At 35.6% G+C, this 20,918-nt stretch overlaps 1 protein-coding gene across 1 annotated transcript in view; it reads right to left on the bottom strand.

The window, feature by feature from the left end:
- LOC576108 (mitogen-activated protein kinase-binding protein 1) overlaps positions 1 to 20,907 on the bottom strand; it is a 76,079-nt gene extending 55,172 nt beyond the window's left edge. Inside the window, exons 1-4 of the mRNA XM_030999014.1 lie at positions 20,381 to 20,907; positions 19,500 to 19,591; positions 7,313 to 7,375; positions 2,166 to 2,223 (exon numbers count right to left, since the gene is read on the bottom strand). Of these exons, the coding sequence (XP_030854874.1) occupies positions 2,166 to 2,223; positions 7,313 to 7,375; positions 19,500 to 19,591; positions 20,381 to 20,488 (321 nt within the window). The 5' untranslated portion in view covers positions 20,489 to 20,907. The remainder of the gene's footprint in view (positions 1 to 2,165; positions 2,224 to 7,312; positions 7,376 to 19,499; positions 19,592 to 20,380) is intronic.
- Between the last annotated feature and the right edge of the window lie 11 nt (positions 20,908 to 20,918).

Genomic DNA, 20,918 nt, shown 5'->3' on the forward strand with positions numbered 1-20,918 from the left:
GGTAATCGGTTTCTCTCTGAATCTTGTTACAAATCAAACCTTTCAAGGCTCTATCCATGTTTGTTGATATATGCAAAACATTACATAAAGTACATGTACACACGTACAAGACATCTTCAAGCTCAATGTTCCAAAACCCTTTTATGCGCCTCTTCGCTTCTTATTTCCAAGCATTTAAATGTTGTTCAAAAGTGCTTTTTGTTGGGGGGGGGGGGGGTTGGTATTTTTCTATTTTATAGTTCTAACAATATGAAAGTGAGGTTTTCGTGCTGTGATTTTTAATATAATTTTTTTTCCTTCTACTATCAGAGCTTTCTTGGAGCTTTACAGGTATAAATTGCTCTTAGCTCAATGCCACTCGTCAGTCGTCATCATATCTTACTGCTGAAACCCACAATTAAATGTTCTTAAAGGTAAAGACCAGTTATGGTCATGCGATTGCATTGTGAAAGAAACGCTGTGGAATCGATCAGAAAAGGTTGATCATCTAGCATCTAGCATCTGCAAGGTTCTGGAATCATCAAAATGATAAAAAATTTGGCCCATTCTTCGTAAAGTTACAAGCACTATACACAGAAAGATGTATATGGGACTACCCTATATCTCTCACAGACCATGAGAGAAACAAATTTACCAAATATATGAATTAGTAGGCGGTTTCCCGGCAAATTTTTTATCATCATGTATTATTCAAAACATATTCTTTCACTTGATTGGTAATGAGACCTTCCATTTCATTTTTTGAAATTGGGGCGTTTCCAATACTGGTCTTTACCTTTAAAGAAAAGAAGATATAATTATCATTCAATTGCTATATACATTGTATGTTAATCATATGAGGTGTGTATATTGCATAAAGAATTGAGCTGCAGTAGACCTCATAAATGAATGTTTACATACATGTAGTTGCTTGAATAAAACAGTCCTTATCCTTCGTGCAATCTCTTCATAATAAAATGCAAATACTTGCCAAAAGTCACGCACCACCAATAAATTTGTATCACCATCATTAATCAAGAGTAACAATTATTTACATTATATCTGTTTAACACATGAAGTGATCATGTACACAGGCAATCATGCTGTACGAGTGTACGTGCATTCATTGACAAAATGCATGGATTTGGAGGTTTACCACAACAGACGTGTTACATGGATTGATTGGCATCAAGGTGTTTGTTGGTTCATTTCACATTGAGTCATACACAAAGCATGAGTCAATATGGTTGTGACTTGGACTTAAAGATAAAGTTGAGTACTGGTAAAAAAAAGAAAATTATTTCTCACAGAATCAAACGAAACTTACACTGAATGTTCAAGATTACAAATAAATGACATGTGCCAAACGATTTTGGAAGAAAATGTATACTGGCTGAGTAATGAGCATAGAAAGACAAGGAATCAAGGTAGTACCAACCCCGACACAATGCGTGTTGTCCCATACATAGCTTTCTGTGTATGTGCTTGTTACTTTACCAAGACTCGGTCAAATTTATTATGATTTTGATGACTCCAGAACCTTGCAGTGCACACCAATACTTACATGCTACATGATCAACTGTTTCTGATCCTTTCCACACCTTTTCTTTCACAATGCAATCGCATTACCAGTACTAAAGTTTATCTTTAAATATTAGGTTTTAGGGGCTTGCAATGCGCCATACAAGCATTGCTTCTTTAGCATGTCTTTTTTTCATTGTATACATTTTGGTAAACAATCCATAATCATTTTAAGTGCTTCAATATTTCTATTTTGTCTTTTATACAATCTTATCACATTGTTTTTATATGTCATAATTGAATTCACATGTACTTTGTATGTCTAAATATGTTCATATTGAGACAGAAACGAATCAAATCAAATCAAATCAAAATCAATCATTCAACTTCAAACCACCTACATATACAGTTTGAATAAATTTTAAGACCTAGATTGCAAAGTCATGTGCAACATAAAGAGTAAAGGAAAGTTTGCCTTCCATTATTTTTCGGATCTAACAAATACTTATGAATTTCCAATTTTTTAGAGACATTTTAGGGTAATGCTAGCCATTTGTTCCACCATAAACATGCAGTAGAGCAAGATTTACAAACACTGTCCTCTTTTAATTAGGTAATGCACCCTCCATATCATCTCTTTCCCATCTTTCTTTCGTGTGACTCACCTCTCCCGAAACCAAGTACCGACCGTCTCCAGAAAACGCAAGTGCCGTTAGGGTTTTCCTGCAAGATAGAAACAAAGGATTAGATGAAGGAGGATCAAATATGGGAGGGGAAAATGAGATTTTGAAACTACATGTGTATATAGGCAAAAACTTGAGGAGTTTCAAGCAAATTAAGCTAGTGGAAGGTTTTGCATGATACTTGTGAATGTGAGTCATTGCAAAACTGCTTCAAGGCAAAAAACAAAACTAACAAACAAAGATAATTATTTAAAAATGTAATAATGAAATGATTGCACTTCTAGTTATTTTCTACATCTCAATATCATTTCTTCCAATCTCCCTACAAAATATAATATTATTTCAGCATCAGCATGATTTGATGCTATCAGTGAATTACAACATTTTTATTTCAAGCCTGAAGCCTCGTTCACATATGAATCAGTAAACTGGTTTTATTTTTTTTAAACGCTAAAAACGTAAAAACGAGACAGAAAAATAAATAGTATCTGACATATAAGTTTATATAAATAAAGCAAGTTATGTAAGAAAAGTAACTACACATAAAAAGGCCCTGTGTATTCACATATCAATATTATTTATTAATGGAATAAATGTGTGAAGTGTACTATCGCCTCAATGGCGATTTTTAACCATTTAATATGTGAACGCGCTTATCATGGTTCTTGCGGTGTCCCAAAGGATAGGATATCCCAGAGAACTGAGCTAACAGCCAGGTGTTCACATATAGCGCCTCCAGAACTAATATTAGAAAGTAGCAGAGCCAAGAGGGAAAATATCTGCATCTATTTTGGAAGCCGGTAAATTGGAAGGGAAGGCAGGACTGCTCTTTAAAAAAAAGGGGAAAGTAAGTTTGCAGCTTTATTTAGAGGGCCAAGATGGGGAAAGATAAGATAGGATAAAGGCAAGAAAAGATTATCTACAGCATCTATGATTAACATCGGGGAAGAGAGAGAGAGAGGAGGGCGAGTGACCGGGAGAGGAAATTCCAAGAAGATGCTTAAATAGGGAAGAAAATGGGGAGAGTACCTAGATAGGTTCAATAGCGAGGCTGCACAGAAATGGTGAAAACAAATAGAGAGAGAGATGTGGGAACAAGATTCCAGATATTTAATAATTGTCTATCAAAACCCTCCTTGGCCATTTTAGAATTGGACATTATAATGTTTTATAAGATGATGATGTGGATCCTAATCAAATGATTGGTTGAAAGCGTACACGTGACCAGGCATTTATTTTGCCTTTAGAACGCATAAATTGGATAATGACCTGTCATTATCCAATTCTAATGACAGGTCGTTAGTAAAATCATTTTATAAACAAATGAAACATAATCTCATAAAACAAATAATACACATCATTTTGTTCGGGCATTAGTAAAATTACCCACACTCGGTACCTTCATATCAGTTAGACTGTTCCAAAGGTACCTTGTGTGGGTAATTCTTACTAATGCCCTCACTGCTGTGTATTATTTGGATACTATAGCACCTAGCTAGCCACTTGTCCCCATTGCATTGCATTCAAACAAATGGTTCCAATCATCACAACATATAATTAGAGCAATTGAAACATAGATCAAATCAATAATTCTGTTTCGTCCAGACAATGAGGGCTAACAAAAAAAGTGGATCATGGACATCTGTTACGTGTGAATTACCCAGTTCTTTCAAATTAATGCTCCAGAATAAAACAGACTGGGCTATAAATTTTAGGCCATGGCACAATTAACACTTCCCATGAACAATTTCATCAGTTTAAAGTTCATTAAATACAAATAACTATAATTTAACATTAAAGAAAGTGAGAGAGAGAGAGAGAGAGAGAGAGAGAGAGAGAGAGAGAGAGAGAAAGAGGGAGGAAGAGAGAGACTTAAATTATTTTATTCAATTTTTTTATGAAACAGACACTTTGAAAATGAAAAATCTGATTATTTGATTATCACCAGCTGACTACTACTTAAATTAGGTTGGTCCCAAAATAGAATACAGAATTTAATCATATTTTGATCAAAACAAAATGAGTGATTAAGATCATTTTGATTCTCATTTAGAAAAGTGTATGTGTACACTCACTCATTTTTTATAACCTTTCTTGGACGCCCCTTTAAAAAAAAAGTTCTTATAAAAAGATGGTAGGACAATGGAAACAGAGATATATATGTATTTATTCATGCGATATAATTTATTAAATCTAACTTATAAACTGTTGAATTACATAACATGTACATTTACTGTGCATGTAACTGAAACCACAACCTCTATTTTTCCAAAAGTGCCCCCTCCCCCCCCCCCCAATAAAAGAGAAAAAATCACGTTCTTTCCATATTAAAAGGGTTCAAATTATGTCCAAATGTTTGTGGTTGTAGCGAGGAAGGAAGCGACTTGGCACCATTGGCATTGGCACAAACAAAAAGCATGTTGTCAATCTCTCTTTTTTTTTCCCTCTAAAATAAATGACACATTAGTAAGGATTTCTTTGTTTCCTCCCACTATATGCCCACATACACATTGATTAGAGGAAGTGGAAAAAACCTGTCAGTTCTTGTCATATAGGATTTCCTCTATGATTAGGAGAAATGTCACTGCTCTTCCTCTCTCATCCAATATCCGTACATTCATTCGGCAGTCAGAATATTGTTTACAGTTAAATCGTCTTTTTGTTGTAATTTGATTAGCTCCATATTTAATTTGATTATTACAAAGCCAATCTGAATATCAGCACAATTTAATTCTTTCAATGCATACATCAAATATTAGCTCAAATTCTGTTGTTGTTGCTGTTGTTGTTTGAAAATTGAAATTGCCACCTTGCCAAAGTTTTGTCCTGTGTGCCAGTTGCTGAAAGGGTTCAGAAGTCACAATTGGTTATTGTAGTGTGGTCAGGGGGTTGGTAACAGATCAATAATTAGATATAATTCCAAATTCTCTAGAGTGATACTAGTAAATCATATTTCTTGCTTTCTATTTTTAATAAGAATCTGTGGATTTATAGAATAAAGATTTAATCTTTTTGCATGTCTTTTCCTTATGTACATGTATGATTTGTTTAGCGATGTATATGATTTGTTTAGCAATTTATTATTGTAGGGATTCTAAACTTTATGTGCCTTTGAATACTTAAAAGTGAAATATGGTGTCTCAGTTGTTAATCATGTATTACGCAGAATTCTCCCTTTTTGATCCTGTAAACACAATGCACGTACATGTACATGGACATGCGCACGTATACACATTGTAAGCGTGTAAAGGCATGTTGAGATATTGTAACAATTGAATTGTAAATATTTACCAAACCTATAATAAAAAATATCAAAGGTCTTTGATTGTTTTTCCTTATCTTTAAAAACCTAAACAACCACTGATAACAAATGTAAATACAATACAATCATTCTATTTAATCTAAAGACAGTTTGATATTGGTTAATGTCTCACTCTTGCTCTTCTCTAGTCTATCTGTCACCTACAATGTCCACTCAAAATTCAAAGCAGGTTTAGTGATGGCAAAATGCCACATTTCAAAGTCTTCAGATTTGCCACTGAATGTCAATTTCTAGCTTTTTGACAAACCTAAAGTATCATAAGTGTTCATTTGAAATCAACAATTGAAAATAATGACCTCTTCTCTGATCCATGTAATCATTTCTACAGAGGTGTAAAACTTTAATATACAACTTCAACAAACTCTGTTATCAAATAGTTCTGACCTCCCCAGGTAGCTATTATTAAAGTTTGGAGAGTTCTTGAAACCATCAAACTGAGTAACAATTATTTGTACCTTGGGTTAGCCTTGGAAATGTCTTTGTTGTATGAAAGCATATTAATTCTGATGGTTTATAGCTGGATAGGTGATACCATCTATTGAATACTAGTATCATGTGTAAAAAAAAACAAATTGAAAAAATTATGACAAAAGAAAGCGAAAATTGAAATTTCCCATTGTGAGTTTTTGTACATAATAAAGTATGCTGTGTAATTATCCGGATAGCAATTACTAGCAAGCTACCGTAATTGAAAGCTATTTTAACCTCTACAACGTAGCTATAGACAGTTTAACTTACGTTCAGACCTTGAACTTTAAAAGTGGTTACATCCTACAATTCATCTGCTGAGAATCAGAAGGGCTTTAACTCCTCTGCTTTAGCACTACAGTTAATGGCCTTTTGGTTCTCAACAGGCAGTTTTCACACTTCATGCACCCCTGATCAATTATGATAAATTCCACAAACATTTTTTGTCGTTTTTGACTTTGTCACCACCAACGAATTCCTTTCTTTTCAACGTGAAACTGGCAATGCCCAGAGTGCAAGCAAACAGCTGACTCTGAGTTCATTTCTATTTGCTTATCTCACTCATTTCAAGAGTGCATGCTTCTAATATTGAAGAGCCCACGTAATACCGTTTGGCAACAATTTGCAACAATCTGGTCAAATTCCGCCGATCAAACCTCTTTATTTTACAGACATTGCATTCAAAAGTGCAGGTAAGGTGCCATGACGTCTGCAAATGGAGCAATTTTGGGACGTTACGGGTGAAAAATTACCCACTTATGCTCTGAAATACAGGTAACCTGGCAACGGCAAATCACCCATAATAAGCTTGTCTCATACAATGTGTACAGGTTGAAAGAAACTATTGGAGTGAAACATAGAATTATCTCGTAAAAGATAAGAGTAAAAGAGCGTGGACTTATTTTGCTTATACATACACTGTAAAAGATATTTACATTCTGATGGATTCTGTTGATATTTTCTTGTGTAAAGTACTTTGGTTTGATGTACAGCTTTTTATTTCTTAAAATACTATTTTTACGGAACTAAACATGAATATATAAGATACACACTGTATATGAAGAAAGAGTCAAAGAAAATACATATGGCATATATGTGTACAATTTTTAAATATACAGCTTGTGTTTTCTAGTATATCAAATACTCTACAGGTAAACATAAACCTAATAAAATTAACATTTATATACAGTACAGTGTATATCAATGTTTAATTCTTATAAAATACAAGAACTGATTGAACATAGTGTATGAAAGACTATTACAACATGAATCATTACAAAAGTTTTCTTTTCTTTTGGCAATCATAGGTATTATTTTAATTTGAAAGTGTATTGCTTACCTTGACTGGTTGAAGATATGGAACTGTTTATTTCTTCTTGGATTGAAGACCACGATCACACAGCTGCAGAAAAAGAAGAGGTAAAAGGTAAATAAAGTCATTATTAATTGTACATTCAAATGAATAGCTAAGTTATAGAGAGAAAGCAGAGAGAAAGCAGAGAGAAAGAAAGCACAGAGAGAGAGAGAAAGATATAAAGAGAGAGAGAGAGAGAGAGAGAGAGAAGGGAGAGAGAGAGAGAGAGAGAGAGAGAGGGGGAGAGGGAGAGAAAGAAAGAGAGAGAGAAAGGAGTTGGCATAGGGGTATTTTAATAGTAGAACATTTATCATGAAATAAACATTGTAACTATGATATAAAATTCTGATCTAGCAACTCATAATGAATATCTGCATTTTCATTATCAGAATAAATACTCATGCAATTAACAAAATATTACATACACAGTAGGTCAAAAAAAAGAGGAAGAAATGTCCAAACAAATGAATCTCTGATAAATACATGAAAATGATCATACATGTAATTACTGCATCCCAACAAATAAGGATGCAACCAAGCTGGAAGTGGGAGAGTCTTTTAGGAATATGCAGATGTTTCTAATTTCAACATCAAATCCTTTACAGAAGCACTGATCAGGGTCAATCTCTGGGCACATCAGATCGTATTACCCATTCCATTTTCAATCCCATGTAAAATATCATCTCAGAATGCGAAACCCTGGCTATGTTCACATGGTACCTCATAATTTTAAACTTTAAAGGTAAAGACCAGTTATGGTCATGCGATTGCATTGTGAAAAAAAACGTTATGGAATCGATCAGAAAAGGTTGATCATCTAGCATCTAGCATCTGCAAGGTTCTGGAATCATCAAAATGATAAGAAATTTGGCCCATTCTTCGTAAAGTTACAAGCACTATACACAGAAAGATGTATATTGGACTACCCTATATCTCTCACAGACCATGAGAGAAACAAATTTACCAAATATATGAATTAGTAGGCGGTTTCCCGGCAAATTTTTTATCATCATGTATTAGTCAAAACATATTCTTTCACATGATTGGTAATGAGAGCTTCCATTTCATTTTTTGAAATTGGGGCGTTTCCAATACTGGTCTTTACCTTTAAGCCAGAGGGAAACTGGCGTAACCTCAAAGTTAACTGTGTCCACACGGCACATAACTTTGAGTGAGGACCCCCGCTGCTCGCAGTTATGACGCTAACCTTAACCTTAAGATCTGCTGTGGTTGTAACTTTGAGTTCACTGAAAGTTTCTTAACCACAAGTGTGTCTGCATGGTCTCTTAACTACACTTACAAGATAACTTAGAAGTTTGAAACCACTTAAACTTATAGTTAGTGTGAGTTATGAGAATTGTTGTCATACATTGAGTCTTTTGCTTCTTTCCTACACAGTATGAAGCTTGACAACTTCTTTTGCAATCCACTCATGTTTGTATAATGAGTAATTTTTGTAGGATGATTAAAAGACCTTGCTACTTTTATCCAAAGTGAAATAAGCCACACTTCATGGACTCAACCTTCTCAGTTTCCCCTTTGAATACAAACCTTTAAAATTTAACTTTTTTTCTAATTTGCGCAGTTTACGTCAAGGGTGCATTCTAACACACTCCATGAATCTTTAACAATATATGTCATTCAAACAGAATAACTTGACTGTCACACTTCTCCTACACAATGCACACTGTTTACACAGCACTTCATCACCTGTGCGGCTGTGCCTCAACAATGTATGTGGGTTGACTTTTGTCAATGATGATAGTCTCCTCCCGATATACGCTTGATCAAGCAACAGCAACAAAAACAAACAAACTTTCAGACATGATTCTTTTCATATTTTCATTTTTGACAATCAATTTGATACTTATATGTACATTTTATTACTGACTATTAAACAACCATTTCTATTATCTTTTGAATTTCATCAGAAAATTGATTCATTTCTGCTTGCTGATTATTATTTTAAACACTGATAGTTTTCATAATTACGAATGACAAATTTTGATAACACAATACAAAAAGGGGTCATAAAATGTATGTCTGTACATACCGGTACATGTATCATGCAAACTATGTAGTATACTATCTTAATGTGTGCACACTTTTCAGGCCAAGTTAATTAATTATCACTTGTAATTTTGAACTTTGAAGGATTGGCATGGCCTACGCAAAGTCCATATGTTGTGATTTATCTCTATCAGTATCATTAGTAATTTTAGTATGGTTGCCCAATGCTACATACATGTACACTATCATATTGCATATATACCCCACTGATGGCATGCTAGGACCTGCCTGTAGTTTCATGCAAAAAACAAATCCCCCATTAAAACTCACTAATGATTGCCGGATATTTGACCCAATTCTACGTCTCAAAAGGATAGCAAGCTTGTACACTGTCAGAAAACATTCAAAGTACAAACCTAGGCCCATTTATTTTTGCTCCATATAAAAACCCTTCAGGCAACATACTAAATGGCAGTTGATACTTGCTACAGTAGTTGCTGCCTATTTATTATTATATGAAATATATAGATAGTTTAACAAGTTTAAATTATTAAGAGCATTTGAAATACCAAAATGTGCTTCATATAATGTATACTGTATTACAGTAGTTTCATATGAGGGGGTATGCTGACATCATGGGGGGGGGGGGGGAGGGAGAGACTAGTCTTACTCAGAGGATGAAATGCTAATTAACAAGGCTATTAATTAGGGGGATTAGGTGTGGTGTGGTGTGGGAGGAGACTGAAACATTATCTGTTCATGTCTCCTTCCCCCTCTTCCTTTCCTTTTTAATTGCCCTCTTCTTCACCTTTAGATAGGGGTGCCAATGCCCTTGCAGTTACGGCAAAACGTCTGAATATCATGAGCAAGATATTAAAATGACCCCCATTAAGCAGTTCAAGGTCAAGGCCACCTTCAAAGTTAATTAAGTACTTTGTCTTAAATACGATCCACCTGGTGTATCCTTCAATACGAAAAATTTTAAGAAAAATAGAAACTGCCAACAGTAATAAGACAAAAATAACAGATACATCCACCTATCTAGGAGTCAACTTAATTTGATTGCCAAATGAAGAAGTTTGTAGTGAATCTTCATAACAGGTAATGATGTGCTGTCAGGGTTCCTTAGTGTATAAACATGGGCATATGACAGGATGGATTTGGTTATGAGTTTCGTAAAAATTGATTTTAATCATTCTAAACAGCATAAAAGTTATGTTTTTGTTCAGATGAGTTCTGTTGGAAATTGGCCAGGAAAAGTGAAATCTTCCTCATTGTAACTGTTACTTACCATTTTTAATTTCCCCTCTTTTTTTTGTCACTCTCTAAAAAAGCATTTTTATGGATACGAAATGATTGTCCCAAGGGCGAGTCACATAACAGTAATGATTGCTGTTTACATAAATATGCATAGAATGCTGAAGAGGAACTAAATTTTTGCAAATACCAAATTTGTTTGTGATTATTTGGTATACATGTATGAGCAGAAATAAACATATGTACACAGAAACACGAGGGTAAAACCATTTGAACTTCCTGAATGTACCTAATATCTGTGCTGTTGTCAGATAGCTCTACAGTGTTTACAAAACAAATCCAGAGCAAAGAGAAGGACTACATGTACCATGGTAGGTATATAAAGCTAAATTAATAATGGCTTTTAATAATGCATCAATCAAGTGAGCTTTGGGCCAACTTGACATTTCAATGTTGCGAAAAATTGTGTGTAATTTTCATCCATAGAAATGTCAAAGTCGCACACTAAGCCTTCACATGAAAAAGGTGATACAGCCTCAGGGTGATAAACTCATTATGTCAGAGATCAGATTTGGTCTCAATAGATTAGAGATCTGGATGAATATTTCATCTCGTCAGCTGAGATGTGAAGGATCCAAAAGCATGATGGGATAATGATACCGGCCGTCTTGTCCAATTATTCTCTTCTTTCCATTGTATTCCTGTATTCTCTCCTCCCCCACCCCTCTTAATCTTGTGTAAGTTCTCCCTCTTCTTCTTTTCTTTTTCCCCTCCTTTTCTCCATTGCATGTATATCTCTATTTAATGACTTCTGTTATGCTACTGCTACTGCTGCTGCTAAATGTACATCTTCTTCTTCTTCCTCTTCTTCGTCAAAATCCTCTTCTTCAGTTTCTTTTTCTTTTTTTAATATCTCTTCCTCCTGCATCTTCCTTCTTCTTCTCTTATTGTTTCTACTTTCTCTGTCTTGTTTTTATACTTAATGTACGTTGCACATTACATACATTGTATATATATCAGTGTTACGATGAAACAACCATCAACAGAAACAGCCTCACACACTGTTAGAAAGGATGCGCTAGTATCCCTGGAGTATTGTACATGGTAGAATAGCATATATGTACATGTAGGTATACCTGTATTATAATGAAGCTTCATTTACACTATAGCGTGGGATACGACTGAATGGAAACATGTCTAGGCCTATACAGAGTAACTTGCAGGTAATTACACAATCCGTTCTTGGTTTAGGAAACCGCCAAACTGACTTTCAATGCTAAAGTATTCAACCGCGGAAACAGCTAGCCCTGTCAACAATAAAAGTACTCCTGCCCACTCATCAACAATGTCCTGCCCATAAAAAAGCTCTAAAAGCTCTGATTTTATTTTATTTTATTTTTCATCAGGTCTACCCTTTTGTGCTTGTTAAAGCTAAAGACCAGTTATGGTCATGCGATTGCATTGTGAAAGAAACGTTGTGAAATCGATCAGAAAAGGTTGATCATCTAGCATAGATGTACTGCAAGGTTCTGGAATCATCAAAATGATAAGAAATTTGGCCAAGTCTTCATAAAGTTGGACTTAGAAGCACTGTACACAGAAAGATGTATATGGGACTACACACATGTGCGCGACACGTGCATTTCATATCTCTCAACAGGCGAGAGATACACTAATTTACCAAATATATCAATTAGTAGGTGGTTTCCCGTCAAAATTTTTATCATCATGTAATATTCAAAACATATTCTTTCACATGATTGGTAATAAGAGCTTCCATTTCATTTTTTGAAATTGGGGTGTTTCCAATACTGGTCTTTACCTTTAATGGTCAAGCATAACAATAAATTGAGAAGCTTCACTACACAAACAAACAGTTAACGAGGTTCACTTTACACAACCTGTACATGTGTAGCTTGAATGGTGCTTCTAAAGAATGCCTAAGAATCTTCAAGTATGGGATTTGAGCTCTATATTTACACATCTTCTCTTAATACCCCCTTCATGGATTGGACTGAGACAGACCGTGCCCCATGCAGTGGAATAATCACCGGCTACTGGTACTTCTACAAGTAAATTAGAGGAAAGATTCAAAAGATATTGCTCTGCAAGCACAGAAAATACAATGAACAAATGGGTTGGGGAGTGGGGAGGACACACAGGCAGCCAGTAATTGGTATAAAAACAGGTCCATAACTCTACATCCCTTCGTTTTGTCTTAAAGTAAATCAGCTCACAATCGATGTACAATGTAGACTAACCGATCCAACAGGTTTATGTAATGCATGTTTTTTTCATTTGACAATGATATACATACAGAGTATGTTTGTACAATTTGTACATACATCTATATGACATATTTTAATGAATGTTAACCGTACAATAAAAAGCTCTGAAATATTAAGACATAAACATTCTGAAAGTGCATACCGGTACTACATGTACATTTTTCATCCTAATTTAAACGAGCACATTACAAAACACAAAGGTTACGGCATCGAGGCTCAAGCAATGTGCATGTACAGTGTACATTACAAATGTAACTAATCATTTCTGAAATATATTATTGAAAACTCTTTATATTCATATTCCTGAATGAATTAGTGAGGAGCATCAAGATCTATTTAATAAACATCTTTCACAATAAAACAAACAAATTAAATAGGTGATTTCAAATGTAGGACTGAAGGCACAGAACAAGAAACTGCTTACTTGCAATTGCATTATTGCAGGTCTTTATATTAATTGAATTCAATAGTTTTTATTTCTTCACTAAAAAAAGCTGGTAATTCAATCCAAAGACATGCACTTGTGCATGATCTTCAAAACTATCATGTATCTAAATGTGAGGAAATGCTACAGGTTCAGTTATTTTAAGCCTCCCTCTCTCTTGGTTCCTGTTGACTACTGTTGGGTGTAACATGTATGACACATATGACCCTCTCGTTGCTGAATGACTGTTGTCACAGGCATGCTCTAACATGAAGTCTATAATGTAAATACTATTTTTCAGTGAAAAGGCCAGATAATTAACAAAAACACATTTTGGCGAGAAAGTGACCATGTTACCATGTTCACTGGACACTGGTTCTGTAGTAACATCGTAGTATGTACCATAATTGTTTAACATTTAACAAATGTACATGTACATGTATATCACTACCCATGCAAATCAATATAAAAATTACACTTGTACATGTGTACATACAATATTGATTGATTATTGTTTATTCAATTCATACTGTATGTATGGAGCAGACTGGAGCTACATATTTATTGGACAGGGATGAGGTTATTTTCGGATTTTCTACTTTGAGAGTAAGATTTCTTCAGAAATCATAACGTAGGTATAATTTGTCGTCCATTTTTGCAGGACAGTTTCCCAGGGTAAAATTGCTCTTCATTCCCAGGTATTGTTTTCCTGTTTTTAAACAGAACAAAGTACAAACCTACTTTCCTACTTTCCCAATGAAACTGGACCAAAGGGCAACTTCGTAGTAAGTAGTAACTGCAATAATGAAGACATTCATAATGAAGATGTACATATGTACAGCACAGCTGGGGTCATTGTTTGACCAAGAAATCAGACCAAGTACTTGGAACAGAAAAGGACAGTACTTGGTTCGGTATTGCCAATTTTCATATTAAAGGGGACGCAAACCAAAGCCAACGAGAGCACGGGAAGAGCTTCGATCTTATGACGTACCAAGCACCAAGAAGGCCATAAAGAAATGCCTGAAGAAATTGACTCTAGATCGAGGTAGTAAGCTGGACTTGGCTACCTACCTACGTCACTCTGTCCACACAAACAAATCAAGGTACTGGCAGGTAATTCCTTTTCAACTCCAGTCAAATAAAACAAATGGATTATTGATTTTGGTCTCATCAAGGAGATACCAGTAATAACTCCTTGGTCTCATCATCACACTGGGTGATCTGATCTTACTTTTATATGCTGTCATCTAGAAAGAGATGACTGTCTTGATGGCCCCAATAAGCAAGTTGTAATAATAGATATTTGGGAAAGCAACTTTGAGGCAAACTTAACGTTTTTAAATAGAGTGATAAAAGGTTCTTTGATACATGTACAGTGTATATGTATATGCAGCAAGAAAACAAAAAACAAGTCAATCATTTGTTTCATGATTCTACTAGAATGATCTTTCAAATACAAATCCTTTGCCAGAAATGATAAGTCTACGACCCCATGTACAAAGTGCTACAAACCACAGAAAATCTTTAAAAAAAATGCTTATTAGTACCATTGAATACATTGATATTCACTACAGTGTATGAAGGACTACAGGCTGCATAGCCATTTGATGATTACATGGGGAAGAAAAAGACACCAAAAGTCTTACAACTCACATTTTGTACTACTTGTAAATTATGTGATTTATCAAATTGGTAACAATTTTGGAAGTATGTTGTGGCGGATGATTAAAGATGATTTGCTCTTCTTTCACGGCACCTTAAATTATATTGGAACTTATGAAAACTGACTGAAAAAACGTGATACGGGCTTGTGACTTTGGCTTCACCTAGCACCTTGTGTGAGTGTTTAGTTACCTTGGCATGTTGCTTCCTGTTTAATGTACAAACATTTCATCACATTCTGAGATACTAATTGATATATTAAACCACAGACCGTGACTCAAACTTGCAGAGAAACAAGCCATAAACCTACCTACATGTATAAAGAAACAACAATTCTATGACCCATTCCCTTGCAAAAATGAACCACTGTCAATTTCTTACACCAAACAAATTATTTAACTTCAACCATACAAGTAAACCAAATACTACACAAATATAGCCATAAACTTATCCCTCAACCTAACCTATAAAAAAGTTAAACCCACTGGCAAACCCATTCCCAAATCTTTGAAACTTTGAGCCCAGAGCAATAGTCGAAGCAGCATGTACTATCATCATCAAATTGACAGTTTAATTATTATTCTGAATTTGTTTACAGTTTATAGTAGGTCTCATTCTTAGTATGTCATTTCCTGATATTACCTTGGCACCTTTGCCAGAGTCAAGGTCAATAGCAAACATGTCAAAAGATGTGTTAACATTGTTGTTCAGTGTAGAATTTGTGTTTTGATATGAGTATACTACATACACAGTTACTATGACAACCACCAGATCATTCTTTTTTTCTACATGTATGTAGTCATCCGAAATAAAAGTATTAGGCTCACGGCAACAAGCTGGGATGATGCTTTGCAACGGTCTACTTTTTATAAAATATTGGTTAGTTATTTACTACTGAAAAACTAGAAGCATTTTTTTATTTTATGAGTCGTTCGGCATCACAATAGTTTCTTGCCACTAAAAAATGGCAGTTGTTTATAAATCATATGGGGTGAACCTCATGTGTAAGCTTCATCAGAGTACTGCACATGAGGCAGGAAGAGTTTGTTTTCACAAAATTCAATACAACAAAGGTATACCGGTACACGATCATCAAAGGGGACAGTGCTACTGTATTGAAGCCATTGTTTGAGAAGAGTTCCTAATCCTACACTTTCATCATTTTGTTTTGTCTTGTTTTTTGCTTTCTGTTTATTGAGGAATTTTATTCAAGGTCGGTTGTACATATAAATGTAACAAAGCGCTTTCTTAAATGACCCTTATTTACAATTTTACATACACATGTACAGTACATGTACAGTACACCAGCAGGTGGCATTTTATACAAACCTTCAAAAGGAATAACACAGTGCATGTACATGTATTATTGTAGCAAGAACCTTCCATTGATTTTCCTATTCATTGTATTCAATGGTTGTACAAATCTTTGGCTCATGTGGACAAAACACTCTCCATGGCCATTAGGAGTCCATTCAGCACATTGACCAGAAACCATGAATGGGAAGGACAAAAGGACTACATTTAGAAGAGCTTATTCTACTTGATTGAAGCAAAATGTTAGTTCATTAATGTTTACAGGGCTACACCCAAAACTATATTCCATTGTGTGTTCAAATTTTCTGTGAATGGAGCCCCTGTTGAATTGCCCCCCTTATTTTTTTTTTTTTTTTTGGGGGGGGGGGGGGGGGGGGGGGGGGAGGTAGGGGTTGCAATTTTGGGGGACATGTCATGTGCACCAGATGCCAGGTGTTAGCATCGAGCCCTGACATAAAAGAACAACTTTTATCATAAAGAGAGGGGGAGAGAGAGGGAGAGGGTGAAGGGGGAGAGGGTGAAGGGAGAGGGAGAAGGGGGAGAGGGAGAAGGGGGAGAGGGTGAAGGGGAGAGGGAGAAGGGGAGAGGGAGAAGGGGAGAGGGTGAAGAGGGAGGAAGAAGGGGAGAGGGAGGAAGAAGGGGAGAGGGAGGAAGAAGGGGAGAGGGTGAAGGGGGAGAGGGAGAAGGGGAGAGGGAGAAGGAGAAGGGGGAGGGAGAAGGGGAGAGGGAGAAGGAGAAGGGAGAAGGAGAAGGGGGAGGGAGAAGGGGGAGAGGGGGAGAGGGAGAAGGGGAGATGGAGAAAGGGAGAGAGGGGTAGAGGGAGAAAGGGAGGCAGATAAAGGGAGAGAGAGACAAAGAAAAGGGGGTGGGAAATGAGAATAGGGACCGACAGGCCAGGAGAGTGAGAATTAAGAAATGATTGATTCCAATTTAAAGACTTTAAGAAAAGTGAGAAAACTTCATAAAATAGCAAGTTCTGCACCAGAGTCATTAACAGTAGGCCTTCAGGCTTTCTCCGATGTCGACAAACTATTGGAGGTCTTGAGTGTTTCTATTGGATGAAATGGGATCCCACAGTGTTGCTGTGAGCTCTGCGTGAAGGTGCAAGCTGAAATATAATTTCATTCTACACAGGTCACCCCTGATTAAATGGCTCTAGCAGATCACAGCCCACTAGCTGCTATTACACATTCCTAAATCATAATGAGTCCAGGTCCACGGCTAGTCAAAAATAGTCTTGCTAACAAACATACATGTGCATGTACATGATGCAATAAACTTGTGCACTAGATTGTACATGTCATGTGTATATAACAAATGTTATTGAAAGGAATATCTTGCTATTATTTACTGTAATAGTTTTCCTTTTATCCAATTGTATAGGGAGTAATTATATTGCACAATACATGTAATAACATTTGACGTACAATGTATTGTGTACACTGTTATAGCAATACATGGTACACTATACTTGAATATACAGGCTCTCGACTCAAATTATCTTTGAAGGTATCAGATTTTGATTTTGATTTTTAATAAATATATATTTTTATATTTATGGTGCTATACTTGTAAACCAAATGACAAAGTTTAAATGATAAACTAATTAAACTAAAAAGCATGTACAGTATGATGTATGAAGTCAGGGTGCATGATACAGTATGTGTTTACTGAGTTATTCCTACATGTACCAAGTACCATATACCTAGTACTGCATTACATACAATACAAGGAATGGATGACTTATTATTTTATGTCCGTTTTCACTTTCTGTACATAAATATGAAGAAAAGAAAGAAGAAAAAATCCCTTTTGGTAATTGGTAATGCTTAGTGTCTTATTTGGCTGGGTAAACTAAATAATGAAGAATCGTAGGTTTCATCATCCCTCCCCCCCCCCCCTTCCTCTCTCTCTCTCTCTCTACTTGATCTACATGTCATGATGACAATACATGCGCATTGCCATTCTGTCAGGCAGCTACCCTCTAGGCTTCTTGGATAGCTCTGATTAAAAAATGGAAATCTCTTCACCGCACAGCCACAGACTGACATATGATAGACAGGTACTATAGACTACATGTACATGTGGTGAACTTTGTATGAGCCTTGATGATGTTTTCAAACTTTCGTAGCAAACAGGGCTTTTACAGGCGCAGGCTACATCTGGTTTCCAGACCACTTCCTGGTGAAGTCATTTTGTTCACCAAAAAATGTCATATCAAGACACAATTGCTTGTTGTTAGATGATCTTGCAAATGTTTGTTTGAATGGAAAAGTACAGATGCTGTGATGCATGTCCAGGAATACTAATATTTTTAAAATTAATTTTCTCTGTACGATTATAAGTAAGCTACCACAAAAAAAAAGTTCTTAAAACTTCAAAGATGCAGTTAATGAATAATTGAAACACAAATGGACAAATAATCTTAAGTTTGATACCTACATAATATATGCAGACTATCAACCCTAAATTAAGGTTTTAAAAAAAAATAAAAATGAAAAAAAAACTTGTTGTCATCAAGGACAGCTGAAGAGCTTTTTAGAGGGTGCTTGAAGGAGGCAGGAGTCATTTTAGTAAGGAGGCAGGAGTCATTTTAGTAGAGAAACAGCAAAGAGCTCTCATGTGTACCGGTAGATGTACATAAATGTAGTTTGAGTACTGTTCATTTGATTCACATTACATGTAAACAACTAAATTGTTCATACCCTTAGGAGATTCTATGATTTTTTGTGTTTTTCGTAACTAGAAAATGAAAGGTATACTAGTTGATTAATTAAAATTAGGGCCTATCTTGAATACTTTTAGATGTGAGCTTTAATATCTCACATTCTCAAGAAATGTAAATTGGGATAAATATTTTTTTTCACATACTTAAGAAATTTAAGAAATTTGGTAAGGGTATGAATAATTTAGTTGTTAACTGTAGCTTCCCTTCTTTATTTCATGTCATTATTCATGTTTGAGCCTGGGATGATTTTGGTACAATGTGGCAGGAGACAAAAAATGGGAACTGCTACATATGCTTCAAATAGATTCTGGCTTACTAGGCACTAGGCACTCAGACTCAGCGGAAAATAATGGCAGGGTAAGCTCAGAGAGCTGACTTGATTGCAAATACTTAAGTCCAAAGCTAGGCAACAAACGTTACTGTGCTGTACTATTATTCTTGTCTAACTGCAGACTTTCAATCCCCTATAGTACACTCATTACTCACCCAGCAACGTATGCCACATGACCTGTGTTTGGGTCACAGGTCAAAGTACAATTGTCCTTTACAGTTATTCCAAGTACTCTTTCCAAGGTTACCTGTGGCAAATGTTAAAATAAAATAGAAGTTAAATTAGAATTCCTTAACAGTATGTATACATGTAGGCAATAGGTAAGATTAATCTTCTGTGAAACATTGTGATATAATTATACATGAATGTACTATCACCTACAATATGTACATGTGATGTAGTGCCGTGGTTCTGAAGATATCTTGATAACGAGTACAAGAAAAAGAAAGCATGATGGACAACCATAAAACATTTAATGCCTATGGGCTATGGCACCACCTTCGGCGGGCAGAGGCATACAAAATGAATGTCAAAATCATTCAAACACGTGCTCGCGAAACAGCAGATTAAACAACCGTTCATTGACAGAGCTTTAAAATATTATCAAATGCATTCTCACTCTCAGTCACGATGAGTCACCCACACTCCCTTGACTTGAGATTGAAGGAAAACTGTCAATTCACTATTTTGACTTTTAAACAGCTAAAAAAAAACATGATAAAATAGAAGAAAATAACTAAAGATGCAATAGATCTATAGAAATATAATCAAATAAGCCAATATTTTAAGTGTGCATCATGGTTATGTTTCACAAAGTTGAATTAATTCTAAACTTCTGTAGTCCTACGCAATTGTATATTTAATGACACTAGGGGCCTAGACTAATCATAAATAATAATCATCAATCATTCAAACAAAGAACTAAACTAAACAAATAAACAATCAAGTAGACTAATAAAGTTTAATGAAAATATCTAGATTATGATAAAGGTCTACAATGGAATACAAATTATAAGAATGGAAGAAGTTGTCTCACTTTTTGACTCAATGCTTTGTGTTTTCTTTTTCCTGGTCCTGTTCCACGAACGACAACGCGATTTTTCCTTTCTCCGATCGCTAGCGAAGATGGCCGTTGATTACTCATCTTGATATTTATTTAGATTAAAAATCCGAGTCAAAAGTGTTCTAAGTCATTGCCAAATGTCAATGCCACTCCTTCAATAAAATAGTATAAATGATGATGGTCCAAATATTTGTCGGAGACCTAGCCTACACAAACGTACCCGGCCCTGGCCAGTCAGCGCCCATTCAAAGGGGATCCTGGCCGATGGGCACCCGTCCGTGAATATGCACGAAAGGGGTTATTCTCGATCTCCTGCTCCTGTAATCCGACGGTCACACATTTTCGCAAAAAACTACTCGTCCTGTGATATCGGGTATATTCAATATATTCCTATTGCTCTCCTTCAATTAGAGAGTATTCTGTCTTTTACGTTTTTCAAAGTATCTTCGCCAAATTTTACGACACAACTTGAGATATTCCGCTGGAACGACGACGACTGCTGCTACTATCG

The sequence above is a fragment of the Strongylocentrotus purpuratus genome, unplaced genomic scaffold (genome assembly GCF_000002235.5).
Source record: "Strongylocentrotus purpuratus isolate Spur 01 unplaced genomic scaffold, Spur_5.0 spur5_scaffold_5, whole genome shotgun sequence".
Classification (NCBI taxonomy): Eukaryota; Metazoa; Echinodermata; class Echinoidea; order Camarodonta; family Strongylocentrotidae; genus Strongylocentrotus; species Strongylocentrotus purpuratus.